The 22581-nt window shown below is 39.4% G+C and overlaps 1 protein-coding gene across 10 annotated transcripts in view; it reads left to right on the top strand.

The window, feature by feature from the left end:
- Positions 1-22581, top strand: part of LOC131139316 (CUB and sushi domain-containing protein 1-like) — a 361438-nt gene that overhangs the window by 176525 nt on the left and 162332 nt on the right. For all 10 annotated transcript variants that reach the window (XM_058088813.1, XM_058088812.1, XM_058088816.1 and 7 more), the window contains 2 exons: positions 18457-18651; positions 19263-19470. In XM_058088813.1, the coding sequence (XP_057944796.1) occupies positions 18457-18651; positions 19263-19470 (403 nt within the window). The remainder of the gene's footprint in view (positions 1-18456; positions 18652-19262; positions 19471-22581) is intronic.

Below are 22581 nucleotides of genomic sequence, written 5' to 3'. Positions count from 1 at the left end.
CCACAAGTGAGACATCTTCTCTGGGAGGGTGAGACTACTTTTATTTGAGTAACCTTCATGAAGGCTACAGAAACACGACAGAATCTAGTCCTTTGAAAAAACTTTGAAATATTCTGACTGACCGAAAAGTCAAAGCTGCTTAATCGTAATATCAGAAATGCAGTTGGATTCCATCCATCATTCAGCGTGATGCATATGATAACAATGTACGTTAAAGAAAAGAATTGACAAGACATGAACCATTGAGGAGGAAGTATCAATCTGTTACAAAATCCATTCCACTCAATCAGTCCACCACATAATACTGACAAAGTGAAGCATCTAAACTTACAAAATACCCTGTATATCGGGCAATACCTGGTGGGTTGTTTTCTTTTTGTGTGTTGGTGGGTGGATGTCATATGAGGCCCCATCAGAATTTTATGTAGGCACACTCGTGCAAGCTAGAGAAAGAGATAACTTTCCAGTTTTAGAGTTACAGTCGTAGAGAGCCAGGGATAGTCAATAATCTCCTCATACAGTTGCACTTGCAAATGCTGATTTGATGTCAGAATGTCCGTGTACGGGACTAAGCTCTTTCTGCTTGCAAATACCTGGGTGATTCACTTATCAGCAGCATTTGAGAGGATCAGCTGTTTATGTAACTTGATGTTTTTCAATATCAAATGGCCATATCCAGTCAAGTCTGGCAGGTAAAAAATACTTACTGAGGAAAAGACAGGAAGCAGAACTGGAGGTAGCAGAGATGATGATGCTGAGGTTCGCATTGGGAGTGACCAGGATGGATAGGATCATAAACGAGTATATTAGAGGAATATTGCATGTTAGAGGCCTTGGAGATAAAGTCAGAGAGGCCAGACTGAGATGGTTCGGACATGTCCAGAGGAGAGATAGTGAATATATTGGTAGAAGGATGCTGCGTTTGGAGCTGCTAGGTAGGAGATGTAGAGGAAGAACAAAGAGGAGGTTTACCGATGTATTGAAGGAGGACATGAGGGTAGTTGCTGTGAGAGAGACAGATGGAGAAGACAGGGTTGGATGGAGGCGGTTGATTTGTTGTGGCGACCCCTGAAGGGAAAAGCCCAAAGAGAAAGAAGAAGATATACTATTTGCTATATTTAGTACATTGTGCTACTAAATGAATCTGAATGGAAGTTGCTATCAGCTGCAGACCCAACGGGGAAAATATACACCTTTATAGATTCTCACTCTTACCTGCATACAAATCGCTTGGTCTACAAATGTGTCCTGTTCCTATGACTAGGATTTAAATTAGAAAAGAAAGGAAAGGAAGGGAACTTGTACTTGTACTTAAATTAAAACCGAGTCGTTCATACCCGCACATGTACAAAAATCCTTTATGATTTATCCTAGCATTTTACATTGTCTAATTTTACTTTTCACTTTATTTTGCTGTGGTTCGGAAACAATGGTGGTTAAAGTTAAAACGTTTGTCCAGAAGTATTTATGTGTTCATAACCACAAAACCTTGTCACACGGAACATCGTAAAACTAGGACCACCTGTCGTAGCATCCTGATCATCTGGTCCTGATTTTTTCTTTTTTTTAATGAGACATAAGCACAATGTTTTAGACACATCCATCTATACATTTTCTATGTTGGACTTTGGGCGAAAGGCGGGGTACACCCTGGACTGAATTGGTTGCCAGCCAATCAGAGGGCAGATATACACAAACAGCAACCATTCACACTCTATGGACAATTTAGAGTTGCCAATTTAATCTAGATGCATATAGACATTAAAATGTTTCAGAACAACAGAAAAAATAATGAATAAAAACATAACATTATTATATATAATAAAATATATACCCCTTCGGTGGTGGTTGATGGTGCATTGTTTCATGAAGTTGACTTTGTAGCTTATTACAAAGAATAGTCCTTGGTGGTGATACTTAAAATGACTAATAAGGACATTTGGCCCATTCCCTGTTTAGACAGCAGCCCTCAATAAATATTATGGCATAGTATTGACTGCTTAATGGGGCCCAATATCATTAGTTTTCAGGGCTCTAAAATCTAATTAGCATGGATATAATTATTAGTGTTTATATGGGTGGTACTCCTCCCATTCACTTTCACCATCTTTTGTTTTCTGTCTCGCGAAAGATGTTGTCAGTTATGTCATCTACAGAAGAAGATAAGAGGCGTTGTGTGTATGTGTGGGTGCTGTTGATTGGAATGTGTTCACTTTTGCTTTGTTTTGTGCCTGCATGTGAATTGTCAAGACAAGCTGGTGCTTTATTGAGTTACTTTGATGGATCCACCACCACCACCACCCATCAATAAGAATACCTTTAATCACCTGTAACGTTCCGTCAGTATGCCCTCTATAACCTCCCACTCCTTTACTTTCTACTTCCCATCCACTCCTACTCCTTTCGTGCAGCTTCTTGCTGGCTTTTGAATAAAAACAATAACATGATTACCTTTTTGGCTGATTTTGAAAACATTTGGAAGATGGTGTGCCAGCCACGTCTGATAGACAGACCTTGCCATTTAAAGTGGCTAAGTTTTTCTAAATTCTTTGAAGAACATTCAATTAACAAGGGACTGCACTTTTTTTTTAAATTTTACCCATCAGTCACAATCCTTATGTGAAAAATGAACACATTTGTTTCCCTTTTCTGTGCATCATAACAAGTTAATTTCAGCTAGCTTACAATGCTGTCATTGGAATCGACCTATTTCGACTATGAAGCCCTGTGAAAAAACAAAAACAAACTGTAGCAAGGTTGCATTGTTTGATATATGTACACACTGTGATCATATGTTAACACATACGGTGATGATAACATGTAATACTGCAGTATTATCAAAACCTCTTTCCTCGGTGCATCTCACCTTGTGATTTTTGGCAACGTAAATACTCACATTTTTGCTTTCACGCTCCCATTGTTATTTAGGCTTAATGCTCCTTCAGGTTCTCCAGTGCATTCTTCTCTTCCGTCCCTCTTGTTCCTTTGCACCAGCTGCCCTTATGCCTCTACTGAGTGATGGATGGGTGAAACAAACAGGTTGATGACAAAATGAATGATTATTTTGTGTACATGTGTGTATGAGAATAGGTGAATGAAGGAGAGACGTATGTGTGTGTGTCATATGCCAATGAGTGTGTCTGTCTTTGAATGTGTTTGTAATGCATTCATGCTGAAGTACAGTGACTGATTACACCTGTCATTTATCCCACTATGCCTTGTCTCACTATTAGACTTACTTCATTCATTAGCATTTGTTGGGTCGTTGCACTTGGAACACTGTGTGTGCGTGTGTGTGTGTGTGTGTGTGTGTGCGTGTGTTTGTTGTGAAAGAGGAAGATGCGTATTTTTACATGGTAACTGGGTGTCCTGATACAACTTTTTTCAATTCCGATATTGCAGCCTTGGTTATCTTCAATACCTATATTGATCCAATATCAGCACAGATTAGAAAAACTTAACAGAAGGCTGATCAACTGATATCATTGAAACAGAGAATAATAGTCAGCCACAATATTTATGACAAAAATATAGCCCTCTTGATGCGTTTATTGTATCATTTCATTGGCAATAGGAATAATGTAACAAAGCTCAACATGCTCAATGAAGGGATTCAATCCAACATTATTCACCACTGTTAAGTTTGTCATGCTTTGCAAATATTTCAAAAAGCGGTATATGTTTCAGGAAGCTGTAGTGGTGTGAAAATCCACACGACTGACTCTTTGTCCTTTTTAAACATGTTATCTTGTGATCATGTGGGTTCCTGCATGCTGAAATTTGATGCTGCTGTATAATAGTATAGTAGTAGTATAGTAGTAGTATAGTAGTGCTGGCTCAGAGTCTGGAATGAACTGCTTGTATGGGAGTGCCAATATCAGAGGTTTTAGATCAGTATCCCATATTCATATCAGATAGGGTCACCCCTAATCTTAACAGAGCAGTATTTAAATGGAAACCCTGTAAAAAGCTGTAAATCACGGTGCGTTGAATGACCAATACGTCCACGCTTCAGGCTCACATCATCAATCTTTTCAGATGATTTTGACTGCTGCATAACACACACACACATAAATGTAGACTCATTGTTTTCAGGTACAAAAACAAAACACTGATCCTCATTGTAAATGTCTAAATAGTGCAGCAGCACAGTCATTTTAACAGATGTCTTCCTTTTCCACGTGAAGAGTGTACACACTGCCACGCCTATGTAGAGATGATTTATAGCATCCGCCTCGGTTGGATAATGAACAATGATAGTCTGTACATTATAATTTAAGTGTGATATATCTTTTGGACATATGTTAGTTTTTGTTGGAAAAGGACGAGCTGTCATTATCATTCCACTGTGCCTCATGGAAATGTGAGGACAGGATTCAGTCCATTGTTGATTGGACCAGACAAATGTGTACCATGTACATTAATATAAATATAAATGATTAGGTTGCCGATGTTTTTAATTGGCTTCTACTGCAAAGTAGTAGTCTCGTTTGGCTTGATCTGGTTATGGTTAAAACAGTGCAGTGAATATTTGCGTGTAGTTTTAGAAAGCAACCAAAATATTACAAACAAGTTAGTCATTCATTTTCGACAACTTATCCTCACGAGGGTCGCAGGGGTGCTGGATCCTATCCCATTGAGGCGGGATACACCCTGGACTGGTCGCCAGCCAATCACAGGGCACATACAGACAAACAACCATTCACACTCACATTCATACCTATGGACAATTTGGAGTGGCTAATTAACCTAGCATGTTTTTGGAATGTGGGAGTTAACTGGAGTACCAGGAGAAAACCCAAGGATGCGCAGGGAGAACATTTAAACTCCACACAGAGATGGCCGAGGGTAGAATCGAACTCTATGTTCAAGTCTGTAAACAAATACATAATGACCCTAATAATAACATAATATATACATATAATATATATATTATTCATAATATTATTATTCATGATCCACAAGGCAGGACTTGATAACATTTTATCTAACAATGAGGAAATTGCTTACATTTATTATTATGATATTTGGAGAACTCCTGCTATTTACAGTAAGTCTTCACATCAAAATGCCAAAAATTGTCTGTGTAGATGATGTCAACATTTAAAGAAGATGACACAACATGAGGGCATTAATTATGTTTATTGCCCTGGCAAGATGGTGAGTTCAGTGACCAAACACTCCCTGGTAATCTTATTTTGTTCTGTTTCCATGCTGTACTGTACTTTATACACAGTCAATACTTCTTCTTGTTAGTTTTTTGCCATTCTTCTATGGCTTCATGTTGTGATGCAAATCTGAGAATCTGGGACACAGCAACTTTCTTTATTGGCATTTGAACAATTTGAGACTGTAGGTGCGTGGATGCATCATCCAATACACATACACACACTCTTCACCACAGCAGTCATCCATTTATCTTGTAAATACGTTGGAACACTTAAATATAGCTGCCTTAGAGGGCTCAGTTATAACACAGAAAGCCCTAAAGGGGCTCTTTATTTCCCCAAACACAACACATATTGATCCAGAGGAGACATCCACCAACAGACACTTACACACACACACACACACACACACACACACACAGACACAATACAATAGTACACACGGGTCTACATGAAATGTCTCTGGATTATTTTTATATGAAACTATCAAAACATCAATTGAACTTGAAAGTGTTAAGAGTTAAAAAGTAGGTAGGTTTAACAGGGCTGACCTTTTTTTATGGTTAACACCCACAGACATATAAAAGACAGGCTGGCCCAGCCGGGAAGCTATGGATAAACATCTAAACGAGCACACACACACACACACACACACACACACACACACACACACACACACACAGGCATGCCCACACCTTTTCAAAATGTATGAAACCCAACAGAAATAACTCAACTCTTCCATGCATTTCTACTATTATATCCCTATGTGTCCTGTTAAAAATGCTATATAAGATGATGCCCCAGTGTCTCATATCCCAGACTAGTGAAGTCGTATGTCGGAGGTGGTTCGGGGCAGGCAGGGACGGTTCTAGTGTTAACTGGAGACAGTACGCTGAGAATGATGAGGGTGAACTACAGGAATGAGGTGTTGGTGAGTAGGTAGGAGCTGTAATGTTTGGGCCATCTGGAGGTCAAATGGAAGATGACACTCACTCACAGACAGAGACACTCACAGACTCATCCTTTATTGTTGTTTACGCACATAGATATTCTCGGATACAAACAAAATGCAACTTTTGTGTGTGCGTGTGTTGTGTCACCATCATGAATAGTGAGTATGAGTATGAGTATGTACATGAATAGTTCTGACATCCAGTTTCCCACAATTCTAAGCTGCCTAGGGTACCACAAACTGTCACCTACTATGGCAATTGACTGTTTTGAACACATTCGTTCTCACACACACACACACACACACACACACACACACACAAGCACTAGTAGTGGGATTTAAAGACAGAGTTAGAAGCAAATATGCATCTGTTCACAGGTGCATACACAAAGACAAAGTAATGCAAACATCCTTAAATCTATTACAAAAACAAATTGGAAGAGAAATGGATTTGCATATGCATGCAGTGTGAAGACACACACACACACACACAAGCCCATCCATCCATTCTGCAAAGTGAGTTGACAGATGTAAATGTGCCCAGAGGACAGCAAGACTAAATGAAGATGCATTAGACCTTGTGTGCACATGCATGCATGTTTATGTGCGTGAAGGAGACCAAAAGGTGCTTGAGGCAACAGAGGCAGCGATGATAAATGTCTATTTAAACATGGGAGCAAGGCACACTTGTGTTGCCATTGTATTGATCTGCTCTACTTTGTTCACCTCCAAGCTCATGTCATTAATGTTGTAAATCTTGCTCTGTTCTACATAAATCTGTCAGGCTAATGAATGTATTGCTCGTGTAATATCTCAATAATCTGTTGCTGTGGGGCAAGTTTTCTCACAGTGATTGAATATGCACATTGAGCCAAACACTCATCAGCCACAACATTAGGTACACTTGCACCATCTAGTAAGAGAGTGTAGTGCAAATATAAATGTTCAAATGAAATCTGTCAGTGTCAATGAAATATGTTTATTCTTTTGTTTTATTCTTTTTTGATACATGATACATGATGCATGGGCTGGACCTCAGGTGGTTTTGCATGTGTCTAAAGTGCGTACACAAGATTGCATTCCCACACAATGCTATGTCCTGGATGATGGCATTGTTTGCGTGTCACTGTCCCCTCAGCCAACAGCACAGCCTAAGGGCAGATCACTCTCACTGTGGCCCGGGTCAGAGTTTTCATAGCAATACTGACAGGAGTCACAAAGATTGAAGGGGGTGTGTAGTCAAGGTCTGTGCTGAGAGGGAATGATAAGGGACAGTTGGGAGGGATGAAATTTTAAAAGTGTAGATGCTGTTTTATCTCCCACTCCTGTCTTCTGTGATACTGTCTGCCAATGCTGGGAAAGTATGAAGTTATGCTGGAGGGCTTATGGAGCCTTAAGCCTTTTTGTTTGTGATGTCCATACAAAGTACACACAAAGAACATGGACATTGTTTCCATGTTTGTTACAATGGGATTCTTAAAAAAAAAACAGTTATCAAATATTCACAAACATATTTTTAATCCGCATTTCAAAAGCCTAAAATTTGGATCAGCTCACAATAAAACAAAGTTCATTCTCTATGCACATGTACTTTAGTGCACATGTTCAGTTTTAAATCCATTCCTTTTAAATGCAAATTAATGTTGTTTTTTTTTCATTGTCTTTTCTATATGTGGTTTTAGTGAGGCTGACTGATGTTTCCCCAGGTTGTCCCCTGCTGTACTCTTTAGCCTCAGGCTAGGTCACTGTTTCCATAGCAACCACTGTTCTGGAGCCCATTGCCCAAAAATGTCTTTGTTGCACACATCAGAATAGCTGCCATTAGGAAAAATACAATGCCATATACTGTATATATATATATATATATATATATATATATATATATATATATATATATATATATATATATATATATATATATATATATATATATATATATATATATATATATATATATATATATATATATATATATATATATATATATATATATATATATATATATTGTTTTTTCTCTCAAAGGCTTGCAATTTTCATCATCTTGTCAGCTGAGCTTCAACAAAAACAAAATAAAAAGTAAAGAAAATACCTAACTTTTTGGCAAAAACAAATGCCTCCAAAGTTGCATAAATGTTGGATTCAACCCAGCACGTTCCCTGACTTTCTGATTGGTGCAGGACCCTAGCCTACCGTTTCCAGTCGTTCCAATGAAGGTGAAGTGTGCCATGCCTTGGCTCAGATCAGTGCCTAATCAAACGTACCGGACTTTTAAGTGTGAAGACACAGATACAGATACAGATACAGATGGTGTACTCGCTCATCCCTCGCCTTTATGTGTTTGGTCCACAGCTGGTTTCAAACCCATAACCCCTCTTAGCCCCTCAAACCAACTTCCCAGAGCCAAGTCCTCATGGAGTGAACACCCCTTAGAAATAGATACTTGCAATATATTTTATTGGAAACCCTTCAGGGAAAAGAAGAGCTTGTCACTGTCATCATGGTGGCTGAAAGCTGATGTAAGCCCCGAGTATTCATTCTTTTCTGTCAGAGAGCACATGGCAGTTGATAAGAGAGTGAAGGGTTCTCTATTCAACATCCCAAGCAGATGCTCAAGCAACCAAAAAAGCCCGGCCTCTAATCATTCACAGTGCCTTAAGGTACTTTCTTTCCAAAAGTCTTTGCATGAATAAAACATACAAATATAAATCGGCAGAGCGTTGTAGCTTCACTAATTAAGCTAGCTAATTGCAACAACACTAACTTGGTCATTACAGGCACCCCATCTCCGTTTGACATTAATTGCTAATACATTTGTTCACATCCTGTATTCAACATTCCTTTTTTACATTGTTATTCACTCTCAGTTATTGTCCAGATCCACTCCCAAGTCTTTCTCAGAACCTTTATTTTCTTCCATTGGGTTTGCAACCTCCTTAAGAGCAGCACACAAGACAACATTATCATCTTGTAGTACCTTAATTTAATCTCGTAGTGCCTTGGTATTCTTGAACAGTTCTATCCCCCCCCCCAAGGTTTATGGCTTCATCATGGAGCTCCATGGGTATTCCATTCTGTGCATATACATGTTCAATATGTAACAGCGGACCTCTAAAATATTGCCTTATTTGTGCTGCAGTTTTGCGAAGAGATATAGCGTCCTCTCGCCTATCCGACTAAAGGTTGAGGATGTCCGCAAGCTGTTCTGATGTTTCTATTCACAAATGCAAGGGGATGACTCAAAATCATTTATTTAATTAGTGGACCAGCTGCAATATCCAAACTAGACATAATTAGTGTCTTAATTAAGCAACACTGCTGTCTAAAATCCACGCAGTATCGTATAATTATAGTTGTACATTAGTTACAGGCACAGTCTCCAAGGCAATTGTGTACTAGAAAGTATTCCATAACAAAAAAGAGTTAAGTATGCTCTCTATCATTCAATGTTTGTGTCTCGGTGTCACCAAAAAAAAAAAAAAAACAACCACCACCCCACTTTTAGGTAAAGGCAAAACAATTATATACAATACTGCATATATTTTGATATATAGTCACACCTGACTATAAGTCACAGGACCAGCCAAACTGTGAAAAAAAAAGTCTTGAAAATACAGCGTGTCAAAATGATATATGTACATCAATAAGATGCAAAACAGTGTACGCACGTTTTAACATCAAAACCAGGGGATGACACCTGCATTGCTATCAGGCTGTTTTGCTGCTGCAATATTTTCAACTTTTCCTGAATTACAACTTAATAAGCGATGCATCATGTCATTCTATAACCTGATATGTTTGAGATTGCATGACGTTACCCAATTATGGCATGCCATGCAGGGAGCATATCACCTGGACAGCTGGTCCAAAGAGTGAATCATACTATTTCAAAATGTGTTTAATCCCTACATTAATCAAAAGTGCAGAGGAAGCATCCATATCCACCAGGTCTGATTCCATGCTAACTCAGTGTACATGAAGGATAACTATTGTGACTAAATGTTTAGACATTGTTTGAAAACATTTTTTTCACAAGGTCTTATAATTGCATTAGCATATAATGCATTGTCATTTAGTCGGTTACAGAGTGTTAATTTCAAGCACTGATTGGAAACACAGGGATAATTAGATTCTAACTCTGTCATGGAATAAATGTTTTGACTTGTAATTCACTGATATACACGTGGTCACTGTTGGCCATCACAACACTGCTGGGTTCTTTATTAGTGACCCTTTCTCAGCTCGGCACTCTCACTGGAAAGGCTGTGCAGGGTTGGTGTTTAACAGACTGTGGCTGCTACAGTGATTACTTTGTTTAGCAGATGATTGATGAGAAGCACTGCTGGAAATGTCACTTACTTCGCTAATATATTTGCACCAAGGGAACATAGGAAAGCCTCTGTACGGACAGTGAAATACATTTACAGTGAGGCTACAACACAAACTTTGGCTTTGTGCTTCTTGCAGGCGTTAAATCCGTTTGCTTCCTTTACCATCTCACTTGCGATTCAATAGTCAGTGTGAAATCAACACTTTAACTGATCCACACTTTCACTGCTGTGAGTTCATGTTGGAAACCTTGCTAACTGGAAAATAAAATAAATATTCTCCTACCAAAGTTGACTTGACCTAAGCTGAGGAGTTGTCCAATCTGGAAGGCCCTGGGGCAGACTTCAAAAATCCTGGAGGGGCTATATCTCAGGGCTGGTCTGGTCTCATGGAGCGATGGGGGGGGGGGGGGGGGGGGGGGTCTGAAAGGAAGGTGGATGGATGGACTTGCATTCATACAAGCCTCTGTTCTTATACAGGAGCCTTTCTCTGATCTGACTTAAAGAAGTTACTATAAATATCAATCTTGATGATGTAAAGTATCAGTGCAGCCAATGCTGCTGTGTTTTCGTTTTTTTTTTCAGGTACAAATTGCAAGCTTTGTCACATACATGCTGTTAGCATGTTAAAGGGACTGTTTGCAATGGCTGCCTCGAGGGCACTAATTTTCGAACGTGCTACAAACACACACACACACGGGAGTCTGGGCCCTTGCTAAGTGCTGGCAGTGTGAAGGTGTAGATGTCACAACATCCTTCTTGTATTTTTCATATCCAAGGCAAAGGACAACATCAGTAAAGTCTATACATATATATATATATATATATGATATTCGTTCACTGGGGCTGCTTTTTTGTATGTGAGCATACTACTAACAGTAGCAGAGTAACAGCCATGAATGAGACATGGACACATGCCTTTCTCTTTTCTGTGCATTCTATATCTGTAAACACAGCTAGAAAGACACATGCAATGGAACTCACCTATTCCGCCCATAATGCCCTACCAAGCTGCAGTGATATTGTTATTATTATTGCTATTAACATTGTTACGCCAAATAATTGCATTACTGCTGTTAGTGACACCTCCCCACATCACAACTAGAAACTATTTTCACCAATTTTGCCCATCACTCACAATCCTTATGTGAAATATTTCACTTTTCTGTGTATTACAACACATGAAAACAAGTTAATTTCAGCTAGCTTACAATGCTGTCATTGGGATACACCTATTTCGACTATGAAGCCCTGCAAAATAAACCTTGACAACGTTGCATCATTTGATATCCATGTCTTATCGTGCATTAACAAGTGCAGGGATGATAATATGTAATAGTTGCAGTACCATGTCGTATTTTGATGATTTAAACACTACCACAGGACTGTCGTTATTATTTATTATTTTATTGTTATTATTATTATTGCCACTCTGGTCACTATTTTTTTTTAAACTGTGAGCTGTGTTCATTTATTTTATTTGGTATTGATTCATGCATTTATTTACTTTTTTTTTTTTTTAAATCAGCAGAAAGAGGAGGGGGTAAGATTAAAGAAACTGTGTTTCTTCCTACTCCTTTTAGGACATGATGAATTGTGTGTCACGTTAGGCCTCCGAGTGTTACAAAGTTGCCTTATGGTGTTGCATTTAAAGAGCCCAGTTCAATACCTTGCATCCATCATGTCTTGAATATAGCATTTGCAGACTGAAAGAGCTGTGCATTTGACAATACTAGATACAGGTGGTAGCACTAAAAATGTTAAAATCACACCCCATATAACACTTTCATGCTAAAGGTGGAGAAGGACGCAAGGAGATCCTTTCATGTTTGTTCTGTCAGAGATATAATGTAGCAGCGGTAGGTCTCAGTGAAAACGCTAATACATTTACACCTTGGCAGCGTGACTGATATCGAGGAGTCCTTTTAGCTGTAGGGCTTGGGCATCCTTCCAGCATCTCTGCACATACATGCGGTGTGAATGGATTATGTCCTGCATCCAATGAGAGATGCTATCTCATTGAACTCCTGGCAAATGTTGAAATTTTTAGCTCACTCACTATCAAAGCACTATCAAATATAATAATAATAATAATAATAATAATAATAATAATAATAATAATAATAATAATAATAATAATAATAATAATAATAATAATAATAATAATAATAATAATAATAATAATACATTTTATTTGTAGCGCTTTTCAAAATACTCAAAGACACTTTACAGAAGAATGGAGTTGAATAAAGCAAGTACACAGTAGAAGGCACACCAAAATACAACATTCATTCGTCAATACACAGTTAAAACATGAGTAAAAGCGTGGCGGGGCACAACAGTCAGATATAAAATGTTAGACACTATTATATATTCTTTGATAGTCTGCAGTCAAGTTTGTACAAACACAGATATTCTAAACAGTTAAGTTAGCACCAGCAAATGCTAACACAATATAAATATTGTCTTAAATACAGCTAAATCACCTGTATTATAGGTCACTGCGCAGTAATGCTAATCTTAAGGATATGCAGTAGTATTTTGGTACTTCACTTGAGTGTTCAGTGGTTTTATCGCAAAAGAAAGACTGATAGTTGACTTCCTCATGTTTTGTCAGGTGGCAGATTTTCTTCAAGAGGTATTTTTTGCTAAGCCAATAAAGAGATTGTCGCAATGCTCCAGTCTGCCAAGGTCTTAATCATTCTGAAAGATAAATTGCCTCTTACATCTGGTCAAATCCCAGTTTGGGAAAAGATGCTCACGGTCTGACATTTGTTCTGGTTCTGCATGGTGTTAACGTTACAGCCCAGGGTAACCAAACATGAACTTTGTGTGTTTTGCCAGCAAAGGAGGGGATATATTTAATACAACATCTGCTCCAACTTTGGCTTGTGGCAGATTACTTGGATGATGCAGATGCATTTCAACTATGTTATTTAATTGTTACCCACTTTAATTATGACTCATTGCAAGAGAAAAATACACCGGTTGTCTGCTCGCTGTCGATTGCTTTGAATCTTTCAGGATTTAAAATATCTTTGATCTTCATGGAGTCATGGTGATTCTGGTGGTTTATGTCTAAAATTAAAAAAAAAAACACCTCTTTGGTCTTCCCCTTCTCCTTTCGGGCAGCTCCATCTCCAGCATCCGTCTGCCAACATAGACGTATTCTGTCCGTCTCACACAGCCAGACTATCTCAGTATGTCCTCTCTGAACTTGTCTGGTTATTTCTAAGTTATTTCTATTTCCATCCTCATCACTCTTCACAAAATCTAAACATCTTCAGCTGTGCCACCTTCAGCTCGACCTCCTGTCTGTTGGTCAAAGCTGTTGTCTCCAGACCATACATCAGGGCTGGTCTCACTACCGTCCTCGATGATCTCTCTCTGCTGATGCTCTGTTTTCACAAAAGACTCCTGACACTCTTCTACTCCTGACTCCTCTTTTACACCCACTCCACTTGTTTCTTCACCTCTTTGCCACACTTTCCGTTGCTCTGAACAATTAACCCCAAGTACATAAACTCCTCCACAGTCCTCACCAGTACTCCTTGCAACCTCACAGTTCCACCTGATAACCTTTATTGACACACATGTATTCTATCTTTCTACCTTTATTCTTCCACCTGTTCAACTCATTCCTCCATCTTTCAACCTTTTCTTCATCTTTGATCTACCTTGAATAGGTGGGAGCAATAAAGTTCGCAGCATGTCAGTCTCTCCAGTAACATAGCAAACAAAAAGGGGCTTATGACAGATCCTTGATGCAGTCCAATTTCCCTCTAGACCTAAACTGTTACTGACACTTATTGACCCTCATTCATGTCCTCTACAACTTTAACATACTTCTGTCACCCCTAATTTAGTCATGCTATAGCATATCTCCTCTCTCGGCACTCTATCACACGCTTTTTCTAAATCCACGAATACAATGTAACTCCTTCTGTCCTTTGTACTTGTCCATCAAGACTTTCTCAGCATGAACCCCTACTGTTGCTCACTAATGTACAGTATATCATTTTCCTTAGCCTTTCTTCCACTGCTGTATCCCAGAGCTTCATTGTGTGGTTCCTCAGCTTCATGCTCATGTAGTTACCACAACTCTTACTGTCAGCATTAACACACTCTCTCTCCATTCTTCAGGCATCCTTTCATTATCTACAATATGTCTTATTCTGTCTTACTGATACCTGGAACCTCCTCATTTACGTATAGCAGTCACAACTTTTGTCATTTTCTACATGCATTTGTTCTGAGAATGATTATTTCCATTTTGTCCATCATGAGCATATTCCCATCTCTGGTTTTGATCATCCTAACCTGCTGCACATCTTTCCAGTTTCAAAAGGTATTCTGCATGCTTCTGCCGCCATTCTTTTCAGTGAAATAAATGTTCACTGTTGCCATTTGTTTCCCAAAATGCATGTTATGCTACTTACAGATTGTTCATTGTTTTGAATATGAGTCTAAATTATTTGTCTGTGTGCCCTGTGATTGACCGGTGTCCAGTCCAGGGTGTACCCTGCCTCTTGCCTGAAGTCAGCTGGGATAGGCTCCAGCTCAACCGTGACCCTAAGAAGGACAAGTTGTATATAAAATAAATGAATGAATATGATTGAGCCAAATTGCTTTCAACTCCACCACTAACGACTGCACCGAAAACCCTGAAAAGGCTATAACTGTTAATGGCTTTGACAGATTTACTTATGTAGAATGGACGTTTTATGTAGGCTGTGTGGTGGAGACTGCATTAAGAGAGAACACATCAGGTTGGCTTTTAACCGGCGGCAACTGTCTCGGCACTTCCATAACAGCATATTCAAAAAGTTGTTTGTTTTTCTATTTTTAGCATATGGCTGGCTATTATTTGTCAGTTTATACCAAGGGAAAGAACAGTGTAGTAGTACTGCAGATTAGGCTGGTATTTTCATAGGCGTTGTTTGGTTTACTCACACACACAGCATGGAAGGGTTACAGGCAGCTATCTATGTAATACTAATACTAATAATGATAATAATAATAACATTAATAATAGTCATAATAATAGTATTATAAAACCCGGTCTCACTTCCTTTTTTTCTGCTGGCCTCTTTTCCCTTCATACTTAATTGCTTTTATCTGTCTTACAGTCCTTTCCTCACATTCAGCAGTTACTTCTTGCTTCACTACGAACCGCCATTGCATCACAATGAAGTTTCCTCGGGCTGTGCATGACCTGCAGGGTCTAACACAAAACAGTGCATTGGTCATTCTCACCAGACAGAATCAGAAGTGTTCTAACATATTGTTAAAGAAAATGTGGCCAGGGTATGAATTTGGTGATTAACAGTAGGAAAACTGCACTTAACAAAAAACAAAAACATTTGTCCATCATCCAAAATCCTTATGTGAGGCACATGTCTATCTTAAGTCTGGTTGTGCTTTGTAAGGATATGAAAACAGCTCAATACTAGACGTAATGGGACACCAAGGCCGCGATTAAAACAACCTATTTACATACCGTTACCATGTAGAAGCAGGTACATTCATAACAACATGGAATACTTGCAGTATTGTCCCGTATTTTGGTCTTTTCAAATAGCAACGTGGAATGTTGAATGCCCACACCTAGCATTAACTTTTCCAAACTCACAAATAAAACCACAGCAGCAGTGGCAGCAGCTCCAATATCTCCAATATCAACAGGGTTACCTTTTGGTAGCGGCCTGAGGCTTGTGAGCGCAGGGCGTTAACATTAGAGTCAGACTGCACTTCCGGAATAACAAACAAAAAACAGACTGTGTACATATATTCATACTGTATATTCTGTATATTTTGTATTTTTCATTCTTTTTTAATAGATGTGTCTGCACCTACTTCACCAAAACAAATTCCTAGTATGTGTTTGATCATACCTGGCAATAAACCCTTTTCTTATTCTGATTCTGATTCTGATTCTGGTGAAGGTAGTCACTGGCTGATGTGTTATGTGTTACTGTAGTTAGTGCTAGTGATGTAGTTCTATTGGTGTAACAATCCATCCATCCATTTTATGTATCCTCATGATGGAGCCTATCCCAGTTGTCTTCGGGCGAGAGGCGTACCAATGTTAATAATAATGGGAAAGATTAGCAAAATTGCAAAGATGAATCCATGGAAAATATACCAAACTTAACAACTGGAGAAACACAATGGCGATTGTCTATGACTGACTTCCATGTGTATATAATGCTTAGGATGGAGGTGCGTGTCAGTGATCACCTCATCCACTTGAGATACTGTATTGCCTCCCTGAATCTTTCACATGACTTCGTCAGTCAGACATGAATTAGAAACTACCTTTAGTGCGACGGGCTACCTAAAACACAGCAGTTTGGCAGACGCAAGGCTGTATGGTCACCAACGTGTGACTAATGACTTGGCTGAAACACATGAGTCCTTTTATTGTCTCATACGAGCTTCAACTCGGTGCTGTCAGGGCTTTGAATTTGTTGGGGCGGTGCAGGCACAAAGGATGGTGTGGTCAGCTGAGTGTGAGTAACTCCGCTGCATGACTTCGTACAAATAAGTCAATTAGCCTAAATTGTAAGTATATACAGGACTATCCAAAAAACATCATTAAAATTGTTGGATTGGACTAAACATGTATAAAAGATACCTCACTTTGGTGAGGTTAGCTTATGGGAGCAAATACTGCGCACTAAGTAACTTTTGCATCAAGTCAGGTCATGATTGGTCCATTTCTATTAAGGGTGTCCTGATCTGATATTGATATCCACAATGGAGATGGATAGAGCCCACGGAATCACAACATCAGCATGTGCTAAAGTGGGATTTATATACGCTATGCCTAGCTGCCACAACATTGTCGATAAAACTATACCCCAGATGGGTCAAATTTTCCCTCATACAATTGTACACTACAAAATAAGTAATAAAAGCATATTTGATTTGCTGATATCAAATCAATATCATCATTCAAGGCTACAGTATCGATATATTATGTGGGAAAGTTGCATCAAAACACCCCTTGTTTCCATGACATATTTCATAGCATAATTCCAAACAAAAAATGGCATCTACTAGCTTGAATATGTCTGTTATTGTTGTATTCTGCACCAACTTAGATTTCGCAAAAACCTTCTAAGATCTAAAGAGTTCACGTGCAAGCAAATTGAGATCGCTCGAGAGGCGGTACTCAGTTCTCTTGTTGTGGATGATCAATCAAAATGACTGCTATTAAAAAGGTCATTAAACCAACTGGTACTATATATGTTAATTTCAATACTTCACTCCTGATAAAGCCTGATAAAGCCGTGTCCTCCTTATCGCCTGCGTTCATCTCATTCTTCATCTCTGGTCTCTCCTGTTGGTCCGCTTTTCCTCCTGCCTCTTTGTCAACTTATCTTCGTCGCCATTCGCCCGTCTTTTTATTTTTCCTGTCCTAGTTCTCAGGGTCTCATGGTGAAGCTTTGTCTAATTACCATGCCAGCATTTAATTGGAACAGCCTACACAAACTGATTAAACTGAGCATCTCTTATATATAGACAGCCTGTATTTTGTACACACTCACTCACACACGACAGAGCATTTCGATACATAAGGCACACTCAACAAGTTAACACGCTCCAGTTGTATAAGCACACACAGACACACACACAATGCACCGTGTTAGAATTGGTGGATTTTTTCCAGGTTGGTACTTCAGCGACTCTGTTGCTGCCCTCTTTGTGGAGCCGAGGCATGTTGGCTACAGCCTCAGATTGATTTTTGGCCCAGTTAGACCATGAGCTCCCTGTAGGTGCTGTCACAGTGTCATCCAACAACTGGCAGCAACACACACTCGTTAAGGGCGAAACAAATCAAATACTTCCCTTCTACACACAACTAAATATGATACATATTGACATAATTAACACTTTACCCCTTTCACGAGAGGTTCAAACATCATATAACTGTTTTTCGGTTTATTTGCTCAATTTACTTCAAGCTCTTGATACGATAACATCATTTTCTCTTTCTATGTTTCAGTCCTGCCCAGCCATACATGTGGCACCCCCGGACTCATCCCAAACGGAGTCATTCATGGTGCACGGTACAACATCGGGGACAAAATCCGCTACAGCTGCGAGTCGGGTTTCGTCTTGGAGGGACATAATATCCTCACATGTATTGTATCAGCAGGCAGTGGGGCACAGTGGGACTTCCCTTCACCTTTTTGTCGAGGTAAGAACCTTTCTTGCTTTCTTTCTCACCCTTGACTGATATGAGCACTTGCACCATCTCCCAAAGCAGCTTCCTACCTGCTGGTAATCCATTAGAAAAAAAAATACTGTATATCTTCAGAAAGAAATAAGCCAGAAGCAGTATAAAAAATACATGTCTTGGGTCATGAGAACAGAAAGACCTGATCATGAGGTCACAGGCGGGAGGAAAGTGAGAGCCCCCTGGGCATTGATTACTTTCAATTATAGTTGGTTAGACCTTGTTTAAACTACGTAACAAACCAGTGTCAACCAACCACATGGAGCCCTAAATCCTCCCACAAAGTCCCTTGTAATGGTTCATTAGTTTGCACACAAGAAGAAACTCGTGTGGGGTTCTGTTTGAACAATCTCTGTTGAATGATTTACTCTTTACAAATCTCTTACTGGTTACTTTCCTATGGGACTTGAACTGTGATCATTTTTCCTATATGCACATTTGTGTCATACAGTATGTGGTATATACTGTATGTTTTTCTATACCTCACTGACATTGGTGTAGTTTAGTTTAGTTTGGTTATTGTAGCAATCGCATCATCTCATTAATTCATTCTCATTCTTCTCTCTCTCCAGCGGAGGGGGCATGCGGCGGCACATTACGGGGCACCGCGGGTTCGATAGCCAGCCCCGGATACCCTGCAGAGTATGATAACAATCTGGATTGCACGTGGTCAATCCTCGCTGAACCCGGAGACACAATAGCGCTTGTCTTTCATGACTTCTTTTTGGAAGACAAGTATGACTTCCTGGAAATCAGTGGGACGGAGGCGCCCAGTATATGGTGAGTAAAAAAAAATGTGCACAGCCAAATTACACACAATGATTACATGACAGATTTTGACATTTAGACTATGTAAATGCACTCACAACCTGGTCCTACTCTTAAAATGAAATTGGGGGGGTGGGGGGGGTGTTCCTCACCGTATGACAGAAAGGCTCTGGGGTTGCTGTAAAGCATAAGCAAACTCATCTGATCCATTTGTCCATTTTCTATGTCGCTAGTCCTCATTAGGGATAGATTATATTCTAATAATATGCATTTTGACTAATAAGTCATTTACTTTCTGCACAGAATTTTTTTTTTTTTGCTTAGGCTCTGAATCACTGTAATTGTTTGGCTGCATGTGGTTCCTTCCAATTTCCTTATTTGTTAAAACCCCATAGGGAAGGTGGCAAATAATTATTTTGCTCCAAAATGCAATGGCCATGTTTCAAAATCGGCACTCTGTTCCACTGGCTCATTACTGGCTTATTACTTATTACTAAAAAAATGGTACACAGTTGAAATGCATACCTCATGTTGAGTGAAGGCGAAACGTCTGATAGTTAAGCATGCAGGTGTGTAGTTCTACTTTAAGTTGCTGAGGATTTGTATAAAGGATAAACAATTCTCTGTAATGTCCATCTGTGTCAACAACAAAGATGACTGCAGGGCCATTTGTGTTGATAAAACAGCACTGGTAGTCTTTATAATGATTGAAACTCAATTGAGACATATTTTAGAGTTTGTTCATACATCATCGATCGATTTCAGACATGCAGAAATTCCACCATTCCCAAGGGACCTCATTAGCCTTGTGTGACATCACATTTTCCTCGCCTTCTTTCAGTAAGACAAATTACTTTGTGTTCCACTGATAAAAAATAAATTGCTTTCATGAGAACATTGATTAAATCAGTTTATAAATCTTCAACTTTTATTTATAATGTCAACACTGTATTCCTTTGCAATGCAATCATTCATCTGAGGCTTATGTTCATTTTTCAGCAACGTCCTCCCAGTTGCTTAAGGTGACATGGCATTTGATCTCATTCAGTAAATATACATCAATATTCATGAGGCCAGGTGTTTGCGTCCATATGGCAGAGGCGGGCCATAACATGCTGTGTAACTGTAACTATATTGGAATCTTACATTTATTTTTCTCACAGTGTTAAGTCTCCAGAGACATTGTCGTTGAAAACAGAAAGAAGTATTTCATGACTGTGTGTGGAGAGATTGGAATTGATTGGTGGACAGAGAAATGAATGGCGTGAAGGAGGCTCAAGAGGATGGTGCTACATGGCAACGAAAGGATCGGCGAATAATTGCATATTTAGTCCTGTCGCCAGCCATACATCAAGTGTGATGCTCTCATGATACCATTTATGTGTATGTCTGCATGTCAGTGTCAGGTCTTAAGTGGCCTGCTGACAGTTTGAGCTGTTGCTCTTTTTCCGGAGGCACTGACAACACACACACATATGCATGCACACACACGTATGGCTTATCTGAGACAGCATAGCATTCAAAGATCGCTATCGCCCTGTCCTCTGCAGCGCAGAAGCGGGATGCTTCGGGAGGCCCATTCAGTGACATGGACCAAAGGATAGGAGCGTAGATTCAACCGGTAAATCGAAAGATTTACCTTCTGGTGCAGCTCTCTCTTCATCATGCAACTGCCCATGACAGCGATTGCATTACTGCAGATGAACACAACCGATGAGAAAAGGGCAGCTTGGCAGGGGCCAACGTTCACTATGAACAGGTTACTTACTGCTTATTGCTGGCAAGGTGAAACACCAGGCTTCCGCTCAAGGACCAAATGTCACATCGTAGCATGCTACCAACCCCATACTCCGACATGGGACATGGTCCGATACCTTTTCCGAGTCCACAAAACACAAGTGGACAGATTGGCCACACTACCATGCACCTGCCATTCACCTTGCAACGGTGTAGAGCTGGTCCAGTGTTACGTGGCCACACATATACACTCACATACACATAGTGTAGCATTCTTCTCAATAACTGAATAATAAGTCCATGTCCTTATAAAATGGTGTGTTGAGTGGGTTGAATATATTAAAACAGACCGTTTTGGTGGGAAGCACAAATCCAAGGAAATGCAGCTGGAATAGGTGAAGATCCTGGAAGATCTAGAACTTTTTCCGAGTAAGTTATTGTGTGTAGCTGCTCAATCGGCGTCCACAACACAATATAAAGGGTGGAAAAATGAGCATAATAGTTGCCCTTTAACAAAAAACAATATGTTATTGTTTACAGTCTCATATACAATGCTGTGTAATAAACTTCTGCCATGCATGATTCCATGGTACCATGTAAGTGCTTTTCTCCAGGCATGGGATTAAGACATGACTGACTCCCTCTCTGAAGGATGTGGGCAGGTCATTGTGAGAATGATTGACACCTGACAGTACCTCTTTGACAGGTTGTTCCTGTTTATCAGGAGCCTTTTTCTGATTGGTTGTCCCAAAAGCAATTTCCTGTTTCATGTTTCTGTCTGCTAGCTGGCAGGTTCAATGTCAAGTTGACTGCCTGCCACACATGGACACGCTGTTGCATACACACACATGCAGGCGTGTACACAGAAGTAATTGTAATGGGACCAGTGTTTTTTGTTTTTTGGCTCAACTGGAACATGTTTGTCAGAACAATATGCCCTATACCATATCCTATCATTCCCTGTTTTTTGCCCCACCTCCCCTTAAAGCATTATTTTGACCCCAAAACATTTTTTTTCCTCTGAGCATAGCAATCCTAAGAGAAATTCATTATTAGTTTAGCCTGTATGGAACCAGACTTTTAACATAAATGGAGTCATGTAAAATAGGATATTTTGTTTGAAAAAATTTTTAATTTGGAGACAAGGAGGTATTGGACCTTTAATGTCAGGTTAAACTAAACTAAAATGTTTTTATTTGGATTCATGTGATTCACAATTAGTTGAAAACTGTGATCTTGGCTGAAATAATAACATCCTATTCACATGAATGCATGGTATCAAACTCAACATTCCTCCGGCATTTCCTCCTGCCCCCCTCTTTTTCTTCTCTTTCACCGCCATTTTCATCTCCTCTTCTTCCAAGCCTTTGCATTGCCACTTTATTC

Source organism: Doryrhamphus excisus, chromosome 12 (genome assembly GCF_030265055.1).
Source record: "Doryrhamphus excisus isolate RoL2022-K1 chromosome 12, RoL_Dexc_1.0, whole genome shotgun sequence".
Classification (NCBI taxonomy): Eukaryota; Metazoa; Chordata; class Actinopteri; order Syngnathiformes; family Syngnathidae; genus Doryrhamphus; species Doryrhamphus excisus.
Note: the sequence above shows the minus strand (reverse complement) of the source record. Positions and strands in the feature narration are given on the sequence as shown.